Genomic DNA, 18,739 nt, shown 5'->3' with positions numbered 1-18,739 from the left:
ATAATGACCTGTGACCTGGAAACTCCTGTGGGCTGGAGAGGAGCAGGGACGGTGTTGGGGACATTCTGGAGGAAGATGGTGGGGCCCTGCTGGAATCGGGGCTTCTAACGATACTCCATAGGGGGGCGGGGTTGGCAGGGCTAAGGGGACTGTGAGACGTCTTAAAGCATTGGGACCCCCCTAGGCCAGAAGAGACAGGGATTGAATGGTGGTTTCCGAGCCTGGTTGAGAGCATGAAGGGAGGATGCCAAAGGAAGCCATTGCTGTCAACCAGCTTCCCAACCTTGGTGCTGCTGACACAGGGCCCAGATCCTTCTCTGGGGTGGGCGTCCTGTGCGCTCTAGGGTGTTGAGGGGCATCCCTGGCCTCCAATCACTCGGGACCAGGTAGCATTTCCTTCCCTGTCGTGACAACACAAATGTCCCCAGACAGTGCCCAGCGTCCCCTAGGGGCAGAATTGCCCCAGGTGAGAACCCCTGGGTCAGGGGATTCCACTGACCTCTGGGAGACTCTGCATCTCAATTATCTGACCTCCTGACATCCTAGGACGCTGCCCACATTTAAATCCACACTGAGTGGGGAAGAGAGAGGCGGGAAATCACAGGAGCTGGAGGGTCCCCATGGTTTACACCGTCTGACCCAGCGGGAGTGTGTTCTGGTATATGGTGTGAGCAGGGCTAGAACTCAATCTTTTCCAAATAACGAACACAGGGTCTCTCCCCCTCGGCACTGCTGATACTGGGGCAGGATCCTTCTCTGGGGCGGGGCCATTCTGTGCACTGTAGGGTGTTGGGCAGCACCCCTGGCCTCCACCCACTCGATGCCATAGCACTCCCCACCCAAGTCGTGACAACCACAATTGTCCCCAGACATCACTCAGTGTCTTGGGTGCACAGTCTCCCAGGTGAAGACTAGTGTGATGGAACACATTGCCTTGGGAAGGACTGAGCACCCAGTCCCTGGAAGCATACAAGCAGGGGCTGGAAGACGTCTCTGTGTGGGGTGAGGATGGATCAGCTTGATGGATGATCTTGTGGAGCTTGGGCCCCCTTGATGTTGCAAAACCTCATAAGGAGAACCAGCTGCTGCTGACCCATGCCGCCCCCATGAGTATCACAGAGTAGAACTGTGCCCCGTAGGGTTTTCAGTGGCTGGTTTCTCGGAAGCAGATCTCCAAGCCTTTCTTCCGTGGTGCCTCTGGGTAGACAAACCTCCTACCTTTCTGTTAGCAGCCAAGCACTTTCGCTATTTGCACCCCCCAGGGACTCCAGGACAAATCACACAAAACCACCTTCCCGGACAGTGGAGTCAGTGGCTTTGCTCTGGTTCTCAGAGGAAAAGGTGGACTCCAAGACAGAAGGACAAAATGGACCTTCCTCTCGGAAGGGCAAGAAGCCCTGGTGGTGTGAGTGGCTAGGTGCTCAGCTGAGGCTCCATGGGAGAAAAGCTCTGGGGATCTGTTCCTGTAAAGATTACAGCCGAGCAAGCCCCACGTGGCAGTTCCACTCTGTCACACGAGCTCACTGTGAGTCAGAATCGACTCAACGGCATCAACAACATCTGGAGGGCAGGACACAGACCCAGGCCAGCTCTGCCTTTTCTGATTGCTTTATTACACCTGACAAAGACTAGAGTCTGCAAAACCCTGGCAGAACCTTGCAGCTCTGTAGGAAATCCCTTCACCAAAGGACAGAACAAGAGCCCAGAGTGGCAGCCGCAGGTACGGAGCTGGGACGATGGAGGCGAGGCCCCTCACTCAGTATGTGACCTGGTACACGGAAGCATTGTCCCTGGACCCCGTGACAATCAGGCGACTGTTCAATGCCACGTCACAGCACATGACGCAAGTCTCCGGGACCTGGGAGGGCAGAGGGGCAAAGCGAGTCCAGGGGCCTTACATATACCTGGCCTGACGCCACGCTGCCTGCTGGTTCAGACACAGTCCCTTCAGGGTCCCTTGGGCTCAGACCCAGGCTACCTGACCCTGCCCACCCACCTGGTCCCCACGGTACCTGGAACAGCTTCTTTCTTGTGAGCGTGCTATAGATGGTGATCAAGTTGTCCAGCCCCACGCTCACCCACCACTGGCCTGGGAGGAAGCAGAGGGGGTGCCTGGTCACGGGGGAGAGTGACAGCAGAGGCCTGGACCCCTGAGGAGTGAGACATGGGAACCCCAGGCCCCGTTCCATCCACGGTCTGCAAAATGGGGACAGCGATTCCCCACCTCCCTCCCTGCCATGCAGGGTACATCATGGAAACGGTTTCTGCCAACGAAGGGCCTGAGGGTCCGAGAGGGGCAAAGGGGTGGTGTTAAGGATTGAACTGTGTTCCCCAAAATTTTGTGTTGTAAATCCTATGAGTCAGAATTGACTCGATGGCAGTGGGTTGGTGGGTTATACCTGGGGATGTGAGCCCATTTGAGAATAAACTCACGGCCATCAAGCCGATTCTGACTTGTAGCAACCCTATAGGACAGAGTAGAACTGCCCTGTAGGGTTTCCAAGGAGCGGCTGGTGGATTCTAACTGCTGACCTTTTGGTTAGCAACTGGGCTCTTAATCACTGCACCACAAGGGCTCCCATTTGGGAACAGGAAAATTTTTTTCTTATGTTACGCAACCATATCTGTGTACGGTGTGTCACGAGCCATCACTTTTGAGAAATAAAAAGGAGCAGATTAAGCCCAGGAGAAAATAAGCACATATGTGCCACATGGAGATCACCAAGGAACAAGGAACAGAAGCTGAAGAGACAAGGACCTTCTCCTGAAGTGGGAGATGGGAGGAAGGGAGAGAGAAGCAGGGGAGGGAGGAGAGAACGGGGAGAGAGAGAGGAGAGAGCCCTTCCCTAGAGCTGGCACCCTGAATTCAGACTTCTAGCCTCCTAAGCTGTGAGAAAATAAATTCCTGTTTGTTAAGGCCATCCCCTTGTGGTATTTCTGCTGTAGTAACAGTAGATATCTAAGACAGGTGGGTAGGAGCCGGCACTGGCTAAGACTTAATCAGAGCGGGGTGGGATCTGGAGTGAAGCTGGGGTCCCCGGGGGGCCGCTCACCGTAGGGGGAGAACTTGAGGCTGAGGATGGCGTCGTGGTCATCAGCGACCATGAGGCTCTCGCTTCTGCTTGTGTGCTGCAGCCACTGCTGGCCGTTGGCCATGCCCAGCAGTACCCAGTCCTCGTTGGGGCTGTGTGCCAGGCTCATTATCTGGGGGCGGGAGGCAGCAAGGAAACTCAGGTCCAGGTCCCAGCCTGATCCGGAGGCCAGGCGGGGAGACCAGGTGCTGGAAGATGGCTGCCTGGGTTCAAGTCCTGGGTCATTTCCTAGTCACCTGGCCCTGGGCAAGCTTGACTGCACTGCTCTGTGGCTCTGTTTTCCCCATCTGCAAAATGGAACCAGTCTTCTCTACCTTGGGGTCCCTGGGTGGCACAAACGTGTAAGCACTTGCCTACTAGCTGAAAGGATGACGTTTCAACCCACCTGGGAGCACCTTGGAAGAAAGCCCTGGCGATCTGCTTCCAAAAGGTCACAGCCTCGAAAACCCTACGGGGCAGAGCTCAGCTCTGCACACATGGCCTTGCCACGAGCTGAGACTGACTCGCCAGCAACTAACAACCACCGCTTCTCTACCTTACAAATTATCAGGAGAACTACGTGAGCTACAAGTCCGACACAGAGCATGAAACGGCTCGCTAACATGGTCTGTTCTTGTCGTCTGCGGTAGTTATGGTCTATAAATTCCATGGAATTCGCGAATACTGAACCGCTGTTAATTGTCCACCATTGAGTCAGCCCCTGACTCGTGGTGACACAATACACAACGGGACAAAATGCTGCCAGGTCCTGCGTCATCCCCATGATGGGCTGTAGATTGGATTGGTGTGATCCATAGGGTTTTCACTGGCTGGTTTTCAGAAGTCAATCACCAGACCTTTCTTCCTAGTCTGTCTGGAAGCTCTGCTAAAACCTGTGCGCAACACACAAGCCTCCAAGAACAGATGCGTGATGGCTACGCATGAGGTGCAGCAGCCAGGAATCGAACCCGGATCTCCTGCATGGAAGGTGAGAATTCTACCACTCAGCCACCACTGCCATCTCTAAATTTTAACAGAAACTGCCAGATTGTCCTCCGAGTGGCCAGCAGAGCACGAGAAGAGCTGTTCCCTGTATCCTGGACTACCTGATGGCGTCAGAGTTCTAAAGTTCTCCTCCAAGCCCCGAGGAAGGGTTGAGTCAGCTGCTGGATGCGTGACACACATGGGGTCACCATGAGTCAGAATCGACGGGTGGCACCCAGTACTGGTACCCAGGTAACCCAGGAGGAGAGCACGTGTGATGACCTCTAACCTTGCAGCAGCACCACAACTTGGGTTCGACTACCCTCACCTCCCACCGTGGACCTCAGGCTGCCTGGCCAAGGCCTCTCCCGGCCCTGGCCTCCTCACCTGAGACTCGAATTGGTATTCCCGAGGCCTGAAGGCCATCCGCAGGTCCCAGCATCGCAGGCACGTGTCCAGACCCCCTACCCAGACGTTGGGACCTTTGACCACAACGCTCCTGGTCCCGTTCCCTCTCTTATCCGGGAGGTGCCTGGTCAGGGAGGAGTTGGCAGGGGCTCAGAGTTACGATTCTGAGGTGTGGGCTGCAGGAAACTCCATCAGCCCACCTGCCTTCTTCACCTGCACTCACTCACTGTTATGGATTGAACTGTTTGCCCCCCCAAAATGTGCAGTAAATCCTAACCCTTATAATAACTGACTATAATCTCATTTGGGATTGGATTGTCTTTGTTGTTTGTGAGGCAATATTGGTATAGGGTGTATCTTAAATCAATCTCTTTGAGATATAAAAGATTAAACAAACAAGAGAGAAGAAGCAGAGATGGGGGAAGAGAGATGCCAAGCTAGGAACAGAAGCTCAGAAGAGACAAGGACCTTCCTCCAGAGCTGAGAGAGAGCCAGTACCCCGAATTTAGGCTTCTAGCCTCCTAAACCCTGAGACGATAGATTTGTTTATTAAAGCCACCCACTTGTGGTATTTCTGTTATAGCGGCACTAAATAACTAAGGCACTCACTCCTCTGTCTATTGGGCTTTTGCCAACGGACAGAGTCACTCTCCCCAACATCTGCCTTCATACGATGTGTATGTTGCAGCTGGCAGAGACAGGCACCTGAACCCCTTCTCCAGCCCTCACATATCCCCCGCTTCCCACGCACGCCAAACCCCAGTCCCAGCCCCTAGAGCTCGAGAGCAACTCCCTCCCCCACTCCCAGGAGTTGATCTTCCCCATCTGTCCAAGTGGGTCAAAGAAGAACCTCCAGCAACCTCGACCAGGCTTCCATGCCATCCTTCTGTCCTCAGTTTACCCTAGCGCTGAAATGGGTCTACAGGGTAAGGGGATAAGGTGCTTGGTAGATAGGTGGGGGCATACTATATTGTGAACTGTACGTTGCCCCCTACTGAAAGCAACCTGTATACATTGTTTTATATTCTTTAGGATGACGTGACCAGTCACTGAGTGGATTCCAACTCACGGCACCTGTGTGTGTGTCAGGGCAGGACGATGCCCCACACAGTTCTCAACAGTTGATCTTTCAGAAGCTGACTGCAAGCCCTTTCTTCTAAGGTGCCTCTGGGTAAACTCAAACCCCCAACCTTTTGGTTAGCAGCCGAGTACATCAACGGTTTACACCACCCAGGGACTCCTAAAACGACTTCGCCCTTCCAAGAATCCTAAGGCTAGTCCTAGCACACCCAGTGGGCAGATGGGGAAACCTCAGAAGACAAGTACAATAACGGCAGCCCAAACGAGATTTAAGCCTGGCCCCTTCAACCAACTTTTCTGAGGGCAAGCTCAGGGTGTAAGGTTGGCAGGTGCTCAGGTGGCACCTGTGCTAACAAGCCCCGCCCACCCCTGGCCACACCTGACCACATGTTCATCACGCAGGTCCCAGATTCTGAGGGCACCATTGGTGAAGCCAGCGAAGGCCAGGCTGTCCTGGGGGCTGGCGGCCAGGGCCTGGCAGGAGAGGCCTTCGCAGGGCAGCTGGGCCGTCACATGGAGTTGGGAGGCGGCCAGGTCCCACAAGCTCACGCAGGCCAGGTTGCTGCCACCCGTGAGCAGGGCTGTGCTGTCTGGGAACAGCAGGCAGGTGCGTAGGTAGGCCCTGGGGGTCTGGACAGGCAGAGTCAGAGTGAGGGTCCTGCCCCTGCAGGTTGGCCTTCCCTGCTCCTGGACACCGACCCTGGCCCCTTACCTGTACAGGTATGTGGCTCACGGGGAACCTGTCCCTGGCCTTCTGGCCAGTTAGGCTCCACACCTTGACACCGCCCCTGGCGCAGGTAAAGGCGAGCCGCATGAAGCTGCTGACGGCTACAGCTAGGACAAGTTCCCCGTGGTCTAACGTCCGCCTCTTTTCCAGCTTATATGGGACAGCCAGCTTCTTGGATTTCCAGGGAAAAGTGTCCGGCCTTTTACAGTTATCTTCAAAGTCCTCGAGATCCCAGGATCTTGGGAGGGGAGGCCTCAGGGTCACTGGTCTGCCTGCTAGCCCCTCTGCCCAGCGGAGGGTGGAAGACCATGCATCATGCTATCTGAACCGCAAAGGGCTGGGGTGTTTCAGATGTTGGGGTTCTCATCGCAGGCCTTGTTCCCCACTATGCTACACACTTCCACCAAGTTCTCACCACATTCCTCAGTGATTTTCACTCTGCCCTCACCATACACCTTTGCTTCCAACTGGAGTGCTTTGCCCCTCTGGCAGACTCCTACCCATCCGTCAAGGCCCTGTTATGCCCCTTCCTCCAGGAAGCCTTTCTCTCCCTCCCTCTACCTGTACTCTTGCTCAATCACCGACCACTAGGTTAGGACTATCTGCACTGAGTTCTAACCCCTGCTCCCCTCCCCCACCCCATGGGATTCTTTTCCCAAACCCCTGAACGCAGAGCTGGTATATGAGAAGGTGGTGATGTGTGTGAACATAATGTATACTTCTACCCAGATTCCTCAGCTGAAGTTGGAGAGGATGGCATGGTGGTGATGGGGAAGAGGAGACCAACCCTACACCTCCCTCCCTCCACCTGCCGGGACAGATGTACAGAGATGGGAGGGCTCCCCAGTCACTTACATGGGCTTCAAAAATTCATACATTATTCCAGCAGGTTCCTGCAGGTGGAACAAGGGTCACAGCTAACCCCAGAGAAGCCACCTTGACTTGCATTCTCCTGCCCACCTGTGCCCAGGTGTGCTCTCTCTGCCCCATGCCAGCCTCAGGCCCAGAAACAGGAGGGCAGTGTTTATGAAGAGACATCCCAGCTACAGGTGAGAAGGAGGTGAGATAAGGGATCATGGGTCAGAAAAATAGGAAGATGCCAGCTCAGACCCAGAGTCTCACCTGGGTCTCATCTGCTGCCATGTCTAGACTTGTGCCCCTTTCTCTGGAGACCCCAGGGGAGCTGGAGGATGAGGTAGGCAGGTTGAGAACTAGCAAAGACAAAAACAGGTAGCAGCGTGGACGGAGTCCCTTGGGGCAGGCTCCTCCCTTGCCACACTGAGCCAGCCCCTTCCTGGGGGCATTACCCAAAGCACCTTGAGAAGTGGTCTCTGCTGCTGAGGAGTCACGGGATGAGCAGGAGAGAGGCAAGCGGGGAGCTAGGCAAAGACAAAAGCGGGTGGCACCATGGACCAAGCCCCTTGGGGTAGGCTCCTTCCTCGCCACCTCCTTGAGTCAGCCCCTTCCTGGTGGGAATTACCCAACGTGTCCCCGGAAGACATTTCTGCTGCTGAGTAACCGCTGGGGGGTGAAGAGGAGGAGGTAGGCAGGCGGGGAACTAGGCAAAGACAAAAGCAGGTAGCATCAGGGATTGGAGCCCTCACGGCAGGCTCTTGCTGCCTCCTTAAGTCAACCCTTTCCCATCGCAGAGATTACCCAAAGCATTTCCAGAAGACTTTTCTGCTGCTGAGCAGTCACGTGATCTCAGGACCTCCTCGTTTTCCTGCCCACCGGAAATGGAAGAATCTGGTCAGACCAGCTGGCCTGGCCAGAGGCAGCTGGAGAGCCATGAAGTTATGCCCAGCAGCGTGTGCAGGACTCATTGGCTGCCACAAATTGTTTTCTTGTCCAGGCAGAGTGGCAGAAAGGAAGCGTCTCAGGGTGAGGTCTGGTCAGCGCCAGAAGCTTCCATTTCCCTCCCCCACGCTGCAGATACTGGCCTGATCTAACATGTCCATCTTTATCTCACCCGAGTCCTTCTGTACTAGGGAAGACACCAGGACAGGCTCAGAGGGACCCATGGGACAGCAGGAAGGGCAAGGCCAGGAAGCAGAAGGGGCTCGACCAGGATAACCACTCATCCCCAAAACCCACCCCTCTGGGTACAGTTGAGACATATTTACTCACCAGGCCTGGAGCCTGCTCTGTTGCTATGACAACAAGAAAGGAGGAGAGTAATGGAGAGACAGTCAAACAGGAGGGTCCAGCCTGGGCTGCCCCTTGGCCCCAGCCCTCACCCTGAGGGAGGCCCACCTCCATGTCTTGGTGGATCCATTGGCACAGTGACGCTACCAGTGTAAATGTGGAAAAGTCGTTCAGTCAGAACATCCTGCCAGAGCCTGGGCTGGGAGCTGAAGAATGAAGGAGGCTGGGTGGTGATGCTGTCCCTTTGAGGGGGCTGCTGTGACCAGGCAGATGACCTTGAGGCCACAATGCCTTTGAAGTTCTGTTCCTGGAGGCTAGAGGGCTGTGGGGTCTTGAGCTCTGGCTGCCAGGGAGCCTTAAAGCTGGCTGGTTTCCGGGATTGTTCACCAGGTGAGATCTGGCTTACCTGGTGCTGGAAACGGGGTCATGAGAGACACAAGAAAACACCCTCTGCCCTTCCCTCCCCAGTGACCCATAAACCTACCCTGAGAGGCTGGGAGTCCAGGGTTTGGCTGCAGGTCTCCGTGATTTTTAAGTAATCTTCTTCCTAGAGGGGCCGGAGAGCTGCTGTTCGTCTCAGTCTGAGAGCTCCGCTGAAATCTGCTTAGCATCACAGCAACACTCGAGCCTTCACTGACAGACGGGTGGGGGCTGCGTATGAGCTGCACTGGCTGGGAATCAAACCCAGGTCTCCCACAAGGAAGGCGAGAATTCTACCACTAGACCACCACTGTCCCCAGATAAATGGAGGCTCAGATATTTGAGTAAATGGTGAGCTTGGGCAAGGGAATTCTCCAGAGTGGGTTTCCTTGTGTCTAAGATGGGGATTAACCACAGAACTCGAGCTTCTAAGCACCAAGAGCAGTGGTTTCTAGGACATCTCCAGCCCTGTGCTGAGAACAGACAAGACAAGGGCACCTCTCGTCGAGTCCCGCCAAGATTTAGCAGTGTGGAGACACAGGGCAGACTCACCTTCTTGGCATGGTACACGTGGTAGGGAGCTGTACAGGTCGACACCTACATTCAGTCCAGTGCTAGGCTCATAAGAGCGACGATGGAAGGTTCTAGACATGCACTGTCCAATACAGTAGTCACTAGCTTCAAGTGGCAATTGAGCACTTGAGGTATGGCTGATGCCCTGAGGAACGTGGTTCTTCATTTTATCTCATGGAAACTCAAATAGCCACACGTGGCTGCGGCTACCATACTGGTTACCACGGATTTGGCCTCTGGCAGCAGACCCATTTAACTTACACTCGCTCCTTCCATACCAATGTCCAGAAGCTGCCCAGAGCTGCCCAACCCAGAGCGAGCTCCTGAAACCTGGGAGAACGTTCTTATTCATGAAGAAAAAGAATTGCTACAAGAAAGAGAAGCCTGATACACACGAGTGGAACTCCCATTTTGTAGATGAAGAAACTGAGGCCCGGAGAAATGAAGCCACTTATCCAAAGACAGTGTAAAGACAGAAAAGGGGCCAAATCAAGCAGTGTTCACCTGCTGTTATATCCACAGCTCCCCTGCTCTGGGTGAATAGGGCCGGTGGAGGGAGGGGGTGAGACGTAGGATCCCCCTCCACCTGAGCCTGCACAGCTCCAGGCCATTGCCTCCCGGGCAGCTGCTGATGGATTCCCCAGTAGAGCCAGCACAGCTCAAGGCCCAGGGGAACCCTCGCCAATTCACCCTAGCTCGTTAATGCGCAACTTACTGGCACTTTAATGCGCTCAACATGAAACGTGCAGTTCCCTCCTGCCTGCTAGCTGGCCCTCCCTGAGGAAGGCTGCAGGCAGGCAGGCAGGTGTGGGGAGCACACGGGTTTTAAAGGCACAGCAAGGAGGCAGGAAAAACAAGGAGTGGAAAGCAGAGGGGGTGGGGGAGATGGTGTGAGGGGCCAGATGGCAGGCCCAGCTGCTGTAGGGGCGGGGTGAGGCGAGGGCCTCCTGAGCCCAGCAGCAACATAAGTGGCCATGTCCAAAATAACTCCACAACCTGACTTCTCACCCCCTTTTGGCCACCAGCATCTACACCTGGACTCCCTTACTGGTCTCCCAGATCTTGCCTTCATGCCTACCACCACGCCAAGTCTGTCCTTCCCATAGCAGCCAGAGGGCACCCGTGAACACCTGAGTAGGGCCTGTCCCTCTTCTGCTCACAGCCCTCCAGAGCTCCCACCTCCCTCAGGTAAAAGCCCGAGTCCTCCCCGTGGCCCACAGGACCCCCCGCATGACCTGCCCCGCCCCCTCCCCTGCCCTCCCTTCCTCCTCTCGCCCCCTGGCTCACCCCATTGCAGGGCTTCCTCACTGTTCCTTCAACTCTCCAGGCACCGTCCTACCTCAGGGCCTTTGCACATGCTGTTTGTGTTAGCAGCCAGATATCCACATAGCTCCCTCTCTGACTTCCTTCAAGTGTTTGTTCAAACATCACCTTCTTGGAGAGCCTCCCCTGACCTTCCTAAATTCCGAACCCACTCCCAGGTACCCTCAATCTCCCTGGGGGAGTTTTATTCCACTCCCAACTCTCCCCTAGTTCCTACCACCTAAGGCAATTCCCTGGTTATCAGGCTCCTCTCCCCCAAGGGCAGGGATTGGTCTGAATTCTCCTTTGCTGTTTCCCTGGGGCTTAAAACAGTACTTGGCAAGTGGGTGATGATAGGTCTCCCTTGAATGAGTAACTGTTCTGGTTGCTTCCTGGCACCCCCTCACCCTGGATCAGCCTCTCCTGCTCCCCGAGCTGCTCACCATTGCAGACTCAGTCCTGGCCCCCTGCCAGGCACATCTGGCATGAGCAGCAAACCCTGCCAGGGCCCAGGAGAAAGGGCCAGGTGGTGGGAGGACAGGCTGGGTGGGGGCATGCTTCAGCTTGGGAAGGGCGCCCCAGGCTGGGAGGACCTGGCCCCACTTCCTACGTGGTCTGGACCCTGGGGAACTCAGACACTTGGCAGATTGCAGCCCTTGTACAGGGCACACACCAGGCCCTTCGTGTGCCAGCAAGTGAGCTGCAAAGTGCTTGTCAGGCTCCATGTCTCCTTTGAGCCACCCAAGAACCCAGGGAGGCTCTTGGAAGAGGCTTAGAGGAAAGATGGGGTATATGTCCAAGGTGTGGGGATGCACTGATATCCTGAGGGTGGGTTCCAAATCAGGGCATGTCCCTTCTCTCACAGCCCTCCAGGGCTCCCACCACAGGTAGAAGCTCCAATCGTCCCCACAGTCCCAGGATCCTATGCGACTTGCCCCGCTCTGCCCTCGCCTGCTCCTCTCTCCCCCTCCGCTCCAGCCACATGGGCCTCCTCGCTGTTCCTCTTACGTACCAGGCATGGTCCTGCCCCAGGGCCTTTGCAGGGGCTGTTGCCTCTGCCAGATGCCCTTCTGATAGCCTTTGACAGGGCTTGCTCTTTATTTAAATGTTGCCTTTTCATGAGAATCTGGCTGTTTCTCCTTCTTCTGGCTCCACCTGGTCCAGCCCTATCACCCCCACCTGGACCAGTGCAGTTGCGTCTGCCTTGGTCCCTGGCTGCATCCTTGCCCCCCAGCTGTTTTCCTTGCAGCAGCCAGAGGGCGCCCATGATCGCCTAAGTCAGGACAGTCCCTTCTCCACCCACAGCCCTCCAGGGCTCCCACCTTGCTCAGGTAAAAGCCCAAGTCCTCCATGGGCCCTGTACAACCCCTCCCTGTCCTCACTGCCCCCACTTCCTTTTTCAAGTCTTTCAAGGAGGGGGAGCTATAACACCAAGCTCCTGGTCACTCACTCACCTGCTCGTGATGTTCCTGGAGGTCCTTCTGGATCTTCTGGAGCTGCAAGTGATCCACGGGAGTCACACTGGGAGGTGGTCAGTACAAGTGGCCCTTCCCCCTCTCACCCCACCCCAGCCCCACCAGCCTCCTTGCTGTTCCGCCAACCTGCCAGGCAGTCCTGCCTCAGGGCCTTTGCACTGGCTGTTCCCTCTGCCTGGAACACCATTCCCTGCTCTCCAGAGGTAGCTCCTTATTTTCCATGTGCCACCCTGAAAATCACTCCTAGAAGCCCTTCCCAGTTACCTTTGCTCCAAAAAACCTTTTCATGTGTTCATTTTTTATCCCTACCACCTTGCACTTTCGTTATAGATTCTGATTCAGTATATCTGGGGTGGAACGAACCGGTTCAAAGCCCTGCCAATGAGGCAGCCACTAGGCCAGCACCGTGACTATTTAGATTACAATTACCAGTTGCCGCTGAGTCAACTCCTGGCCAACCCCACGTGTGTCAGAGTAAGACCGCACTCCATAGGGTTTTCAATGTCTGATTTTTCAGAAATAGATTGCCAGGCCTTTCTTATGAGGCATCTCTGGGTAGACTGAAACCTCCCACCTTATGTTAGCAGCTGACCGTGTTAACCACTTGTATCACCACCCAGGGACTCCAATTTAATCAAGACAAAAATTCAATTCCTCAGATTGGCCACATTTTGAGTACTTAGTATCCACATGGTTAAACTCACTGCCTTCAAATCGATTCTGACTCATAAGGAACCTGTAGGATAGAGCAGAACCTCCCTCTAGGGTTTCCAAGGCTGTAATCTTTATGGAGGCAGACTGCCTCATCTTTCTGCCAGGGAGTCATTGGTGGGTTCAAACTCCGGGACTTTCAGTTAGCAGCCAAGCGCTTAACCACTGTGCCACCAGGGCTCCTTCACATGTGGTTAGTGGGTGCCATATAGGGCTCTGTAGATATAGGACATTCTCATCACTCTGGAAAGTTCTATAGGACAGCACTGCACTGTTAGGTACCTTCTAGTCAGTTCCAACTCATAGCGACCTGATGTACAACAGCACGAAACACTGCCCAGTCCTGCGCCTTCCTCACAATCGGTTATGCTTGAGCCCATTGTTGCAGCCACTGTGTCACTCCAACTCGCTGAGGGTCTTCCTCTTTTTCACCGACCCTCCGCTTTACCAAGCGTGATGTCCTACTTTACCAAGCATGATGTCCTTTTCCACTGACCCTCTACCAAGCATGAGGTCCTTGAGCATATAAACACCTCAAGGGCAGGGGATCCAATCACTTGTTATACCCCAAAGCCCACTGTGGACCAAATGAGCAACAACAACAACAAAAAGCTCACGCCAGCTGCTGTCAAGTGGACCCTGACTCGCGGCAACCCCGTGTGTGCAGAGAAGCGCTGCTCTGCAGGGTTTTCCAGGCCGTGACCTCTCGGAAGCAGAGGCCAGGCCTTCAAGTGAACACCTGCTTTCATTAGAGGATTTCCCGTTCTCACAGCAAGGCTGGTTTATAAGACTCATTTGAGGAAGCTGGGGCTCAAAGGGTTAACTCACCTGCTCACAGCTAAGTGTAATACGTGGGGGGGGGCCGTGGGGGGGTGGCCCATCAGGGCTCCAGAAGCTGACAAGGACAGCCTCCCTGGGATGCTTAGGAGGGTCGAGGAGCTGCAGCCTGAGCCCCTCAGGAAGGTTACCAGTGGTCAGCACCACCACTGCCCACCCCCAACCTCAGCCTCCCTCCTTGGCATCCTCTGCCCCGGGGCGGGGCTGCCCCAGTCCACTCACCGAGTGGCAAATGTTTTCCAGCTGTGTACTCAACTGAAGGAGGGCCCTGAGGGTAAAAAAAGACTGGTTGGAAGAAGTAGCCTGAGGACCCCCGCCACCCCCAGGGTGAGGCCCCAGGCAACACCGGGATGAGGGTGAGGGAAGTGAGGCATCAGCTAGAAGCCGGACTGAAGGTGGTGCCAGAAAGCTTGGTGATCAAGACAAATACAATTTTAAGACCATGTTTTCAAAAGTCAAAATTCAAGCCCCAGGAAATATCAAGGTGTTCCCAATAAAAACCAGGGTCAGAATTACTGTTTTCCTTTTGCTTCAGGCTCCCCGATAGTCCCCTTACTGATCCTGGCTTTTGACCCAGGGGCCTCTGGATCATCCCCAAGCAGAGGGCCCAAGTGGGAGTCCTTCCCTGGGTGGGGTCTTTGGCTTCAGTCCATGTGGCCACATGGAATTGTCCTCACCTGAGGGACTGCTTCTTCAGCTGATCCAGGGTATTCTGCTCGCTCAGCTGCTGCAGGCCCTTGGAGGTGGAAGTCTGAGTCTGGAAGGGTCAAAGCGGGAAGGGAGGGTTGAAGACCCCAGCTCCTCAGACACCCATGCTACCAGGTAAGGCTCCATCTCATCTAGTACCCAGGTACCACCTGTAGCCCCCAGGAATTGGGCCAGCCCCGTAGGAGAACAGGGAGTCCCTGGATGGTACAAATACTTAACACACTCAGCTGCTAACCATAACGTGGGCGGTTCAAAGCTACCCAGAGGCACCTCAGACAAAAGGGCTGGTGATCTCCTTCGGAAAAATTAGCCATCGAAAGCCCTGTGGAGCACAGTTCCACTCTGACACACATGGGGTCGCCGTGAATCAAAGCTGACTTGACAAGAAATTTTTTTTTCTCCCCTGTAGGGGCTAGGGTTGTTAGGTACCACTTGAGTTGATTCCCCACTCACAGCGACCCCATGTGACAGAGTACAACTGCCCCGCGGGGTTTATTTATACTAGTCAACTGCCACATTTTTCTCCCACTAAGCAGCTGGTGGGTTTGAACCACAGACCTTCTGGTTAGCAGCTGAGTGCTTAACTGCTGCGCCACTAGGGCTCCTTTGTTAGACTCCAAGGCCAGGTTAAGAGGGTTCAGAGGAGAGAGGGGGGAGATGAGAAGTTATCACCTGAGGGGAGTTTCTGCTTGGAAATGGAGGGTGGTGGTGGTGGCCCAAAGGAGCTCTGGTGGCGCAGTGGCTTAGCGCTCAGCTGCTAACCAAAAGGTCAGAGGTTCAAACCCACTAGCTGCCCGGCGGAAGAAAGATGTGGCAGTCTGCTTCCATAGATACAACCTTGAAAACCCTACAGGGCAGCTCTACTCTGTCCTATAGAGTTCCTAAGAGTCGAAGTAGACTCAAAGGCAACAGGGTTTTTAATCTTTACGGGAGCAAATCACCAGGTCTTTCTCCTACAGAGCTGCTGTGTGGGCTCCAACAGCTGACCTTTCAGCGTGTTTTAACTGTTGAGCCACCAGGGCTCCAAGATGAGGAGACGGACACAGAAATCAACATTTCCAGTTGCTGCCAATTCCAGTTCACAGTGACCCCATGTGTGCAGAGCAGAACTGGGCTCTAATAAGGTTTTCATGGCTGTGATCTTTCAGAAGCAGATTGCCAGGCCTTTCTTCCACCAAGCCACTGAGTGGGCTCAAAGGGCCAGTCAGGGGCTAGGGAGGAAACACGTAAAACCAGAAGGGCATTCCCGTTTTCTCTCCTAATTCAAGTACCAACAGAATAGCTTTGATTTGGCCTGTTGGCCAGCAAAGTCTACAATTTTACTACCTGGCCTTTGACAGAAAAAGTTGGCCAAACCCTGCCCTGTTAGAAATAGTCACCCCTGGGAAGTAAGGGGTGGAGGTGAGGAGATGGCTTTTGAGTGTAAAATATTAACCAAATCGATGATGTATGCATGGGTCTTATTAGAAGGAAATTTAATTTAAAAGGAAGTGCTGGCTTCTGTCAGCTGGGAAGCAGGTGATGGGTTATTACCACCCCGATCAGAAAGGGCTGGGAGAACTAAGTGAAGGCCATCTGCATTTGAACCCAGGTCTGGGCTCTCTGCCTGGCTGATGCCACTGAGGTTCCCAGGAGCTTCAAGGTCACCTTTACCATCCTGTGAGTGTCCCTCTGGGAGGTGAGTAGGCTCCTAGACATCGTTTTCAAGGAAAAGTCAGCAGGGCTTTAGCCAGAGACTCTGAAATTCATAAGGAGATGGGAGGTCCTGAGGACGGAACGCTGGGCAGTGCCACGGGTAGAACCATCCCGCCCCCCACCCTGGGGTCTCCTGCACCACCCACCGCTGGCACCCTCGGGGACCTGGGTCCTCAGCCCCTCTTTGCCCTCCACCGTATCATCCCACTGTTACTCCCTAGGTCTCACGTTCATTCATTAGATGCTCTCTGATGTCTCTTACTGCCTAGACTAATGGTGGGGACCCAGAAAGGCCGGAGCCCCTGGCTCCACCCTATGAGGGGGTGGGGGAGACAGTACCAGACACATACACCGCTCCCCACCACCCCGCCCAGAGCAATCAGGGCTTGGGGGACGCCAGAGAAGGAAGCCAAAGCTCAAACTTGGTTTTGATTTAATTTCCTAAAGCAGAGAAAGAGATCAATGGAAATGGGTTTTGAAGGATGAATAAGAGTTCTTCAGGTGAATTAGAAGGAATTTATCAGACAGGAAGAAAGAGACCTCTCTCACCACCCCAACCTCTCCTACAGGTTCCTGGCCCCTTCCTTCAGTTCTGCCCCCTCGACTTCCCTCCAGCATAGTCCCCAGCCAGGGAGCTTGGAGTCCGCCAGGAAAGCCGCCTGGAAACTCACCTGTCTGAAAGTGGAGACCCAGGGCCAGTGAAGAAGGTGGAACTTGGAGGGGCCGGCCAAGTTTAAACCAAGGGGAAGCACCTCCCCCAAGGGGCTGCTTGACCCCTCTAGGCCCCGCCTGCCCCGCCCCGGCCCCGCCCCGGCCCCGCCCCGGCCCCCTCCCCGCCGCCACCTGGAACGCGAAGTCGAGCAATGAATGAGCAGCAGCTGCACGTGGGCTCGGGACTCGCGGGCGGTGGACGGGCGGCGTTGACCAATCGCTAGGCCTTACGCCCACGTGGGCAGCGGCCGCCGCCGCCGATTGGTCTGCTCGCTCCAGCCGCCGGCCGGACTGTCACTCAGCGCGCTCGGCCGCCGCTTAACCCTTGCGGCCCCGCGGCCGGGTACAGAGGTCGCGCAGAGCCGCAGTCTGGGGTCCAGACAAGGGAGGGGGGACTTACGGCTTGAGGGTCAAAGGGTGGAACTGGAGGAGGGGCTGAGTGGCTTGTGGTTGCATTGTTTGGTGAGAAGTCTGATCATTGTTGGCCATGCCAAGGGTGGCTTATGGGGGGACCCTTTAGCATCCCCACCCCAATACTTAGATGTGGACTAATGATGATTTCTGCAATATTAAATAACGCGCAATGCCAGCGTGCAATCCCCCTTTCGGGGGAGAATTTAACAGCTCCGGTTTATCCAGGGCTTCCATTGAGCCAAGCCCGGGGCTGGGTAAGGCATTTTATTAGTGAATTCTTCCTTCCGCCCTCCTGTCCCAGTGGCAATGAAAGCTGGAACAGCAAATGCCTGGAGGCTGGTACAGTTTTGCCAGGTTCAAGGTCAGGGTAGGAAAGAGTGTTAAGAGAGACCCCGCAGGGCAGATGATGTCTGAGACTTAAGGGGTTTGCGTTGTTACTGAGCCAGAGAATCCAATTGCGCATGCGTTTGGGGGGTTGGGTAGGATGGACGTCGTGGTGTTGAAGAGTTCTGTTATTAACCTATTTCAGATATTAAGTGGTAATCCTGAGTTCTGCAGTGAGAGGCCAAGTTCGTTCCTGCCCCAGAGCCTTTGCACCGGCTCTTCCGCCTGCCTGGAACAGTGTGCCCCAGACAGACACTGGCTGGCTCCCTCACCTCCTTCAGCTCTCTCCTCAGAGGTCACCTTTTGAGAGAGGCCTCCTCTAACCTTTCCTTTGAAAAGTACACCCCCTAACTCCTTGAGTCGGAATCTACTCGATGGCAGTGAGATTGGTTTGGATTTTGGTTAACTCCTTGAAGGGGCCCTGGTGGCACAGTGGTCAAGTGCTCTGCTGTTAACGGAAAGGTCGGTTGGTGGTTGGAACCCACCCAGTAGCACTGCGGAAGAAAGACCTGGCAATCTTCTCCCATAGAGATAACGGCCTAAAAAACCTTATGGAGCAGTTCTACTTTGACCTGTAGGGTCGCTACGAGTTGGAATCAGCTTGAGGGAACACAACAACAGCCACCCCTTGAGAAGGAAGTCTCCCTTGCTTTGTTTTCTTCAACTGTGGTTTAAATTGCTCCTAATCTTGTGGTCCATCTCAGTGGTTTCTGTGACAGGAGCCTCTAGCGGTGGCTCTGAGCTCTGCTGTGTTCTGAACCCACATACTGATCTCAAGTCTCATAGGGAGGCATCCCCACCCCTAGTCTCTTCCCCGTCCATGACTTCGCCATGACCTTCTCACACCTGCCCAGAGACACTTGGATAGGTGCACTGGCCTGAGATACAAAGAGGCCAGAGAACCGACTGTTCTGTGCTTTGTCACTCGGGGGAAACTGAGGATTCAGATTTAGAACACGTAGCCCCGGAGGTTCTGATGTAAACAGGTGATAACTTGGGTTTTGTGGCTTGCCTACAGAGGAGGGGGGGCTTCCCCGTCAGAGACACAAAGAGGTTTTCACCTGCGATCCCTCAGCTTGCCCTTAATTGAAGTC

General features: G+C 54.7%; 1 protein-coding gene across 7 annotated transcripts; it reads right to left on the bottom strand.

The window, feature by feature from the left end:
- Positions 1-1,598: 1,598 nt before the first annotated feature.
- Positions 1,599-16,889, bottom strand: TLE6 (TLE family member 6, subcortical maternal complex member). 7 transcript variants are annotated; one of them, XM_049876353.1, is made up of 19 exons: positions 16,808-16,889; positions 16,089-16,179; positions 14,411-14,490; positions 13,956-14,001; positions 12,165-12,206; positions 8,900-8,962; positions 8,524-8,827; positions 8,398-8,420; positions 7,927-7,993; positions 7,751-7,828; positions 7,578-7,649; positions 7,393-7,481; positions 7,126-7,163; positions 6,256-6,508; positions 5,923-6,173; positions 4,443-4,587; positions 3,054-3,204; positions 2,013-2,089; positions 1,599-1,858 (listed from the first exon to the last, which is right to left on the bottom strand). In XM_049876353.1, exons 2-19 carry the CDS (start codon positions 16,137-16,139, stop codon positions 1,757-1,759), a joined length of 1,932 nt encoding a protein of 643 aa, XP_049732310.1. In that variant the 5' UTR covers positions 16,140-16,179; positions 16,808-16,889; the 3' UTR covers positions 1,599-1,756. The 7 variants fall into 7 exon arrangements, with proteins under 7 accessions (XP_049732310.1, XP_049732311.1, XP_049732307.1 ...); XM_049876354.1 differs by having other exon boundaries at positions 7,587-7,649; XM_049876350.1 differs by having other exon boundaries at positions 7,393-7,649.
- Positions 16,890-18,739: the final 1,850 nt, after the last annotated feature.

The sequence above is a fragment of the Elephas maximus genome, chromosome 3, assembly GCF_024166365.1.
Source record: "Elephas maximus indicus isolate mEleMax1 chromosome 3, mEleMax1 primary haplotype, whole genome shotgun sequence".
Lineage (NCBI taxonomy): Eukaryota > Metazoa > Chordata > Mammalia > Proboscidea > Elephantidae > Elephas > Elephas maximus.
The sequence above is the reverse complement of the archived record's forward strand: the minus strand, read 5'-3'. Positions and strand labels throughout refer to the sequence as shown.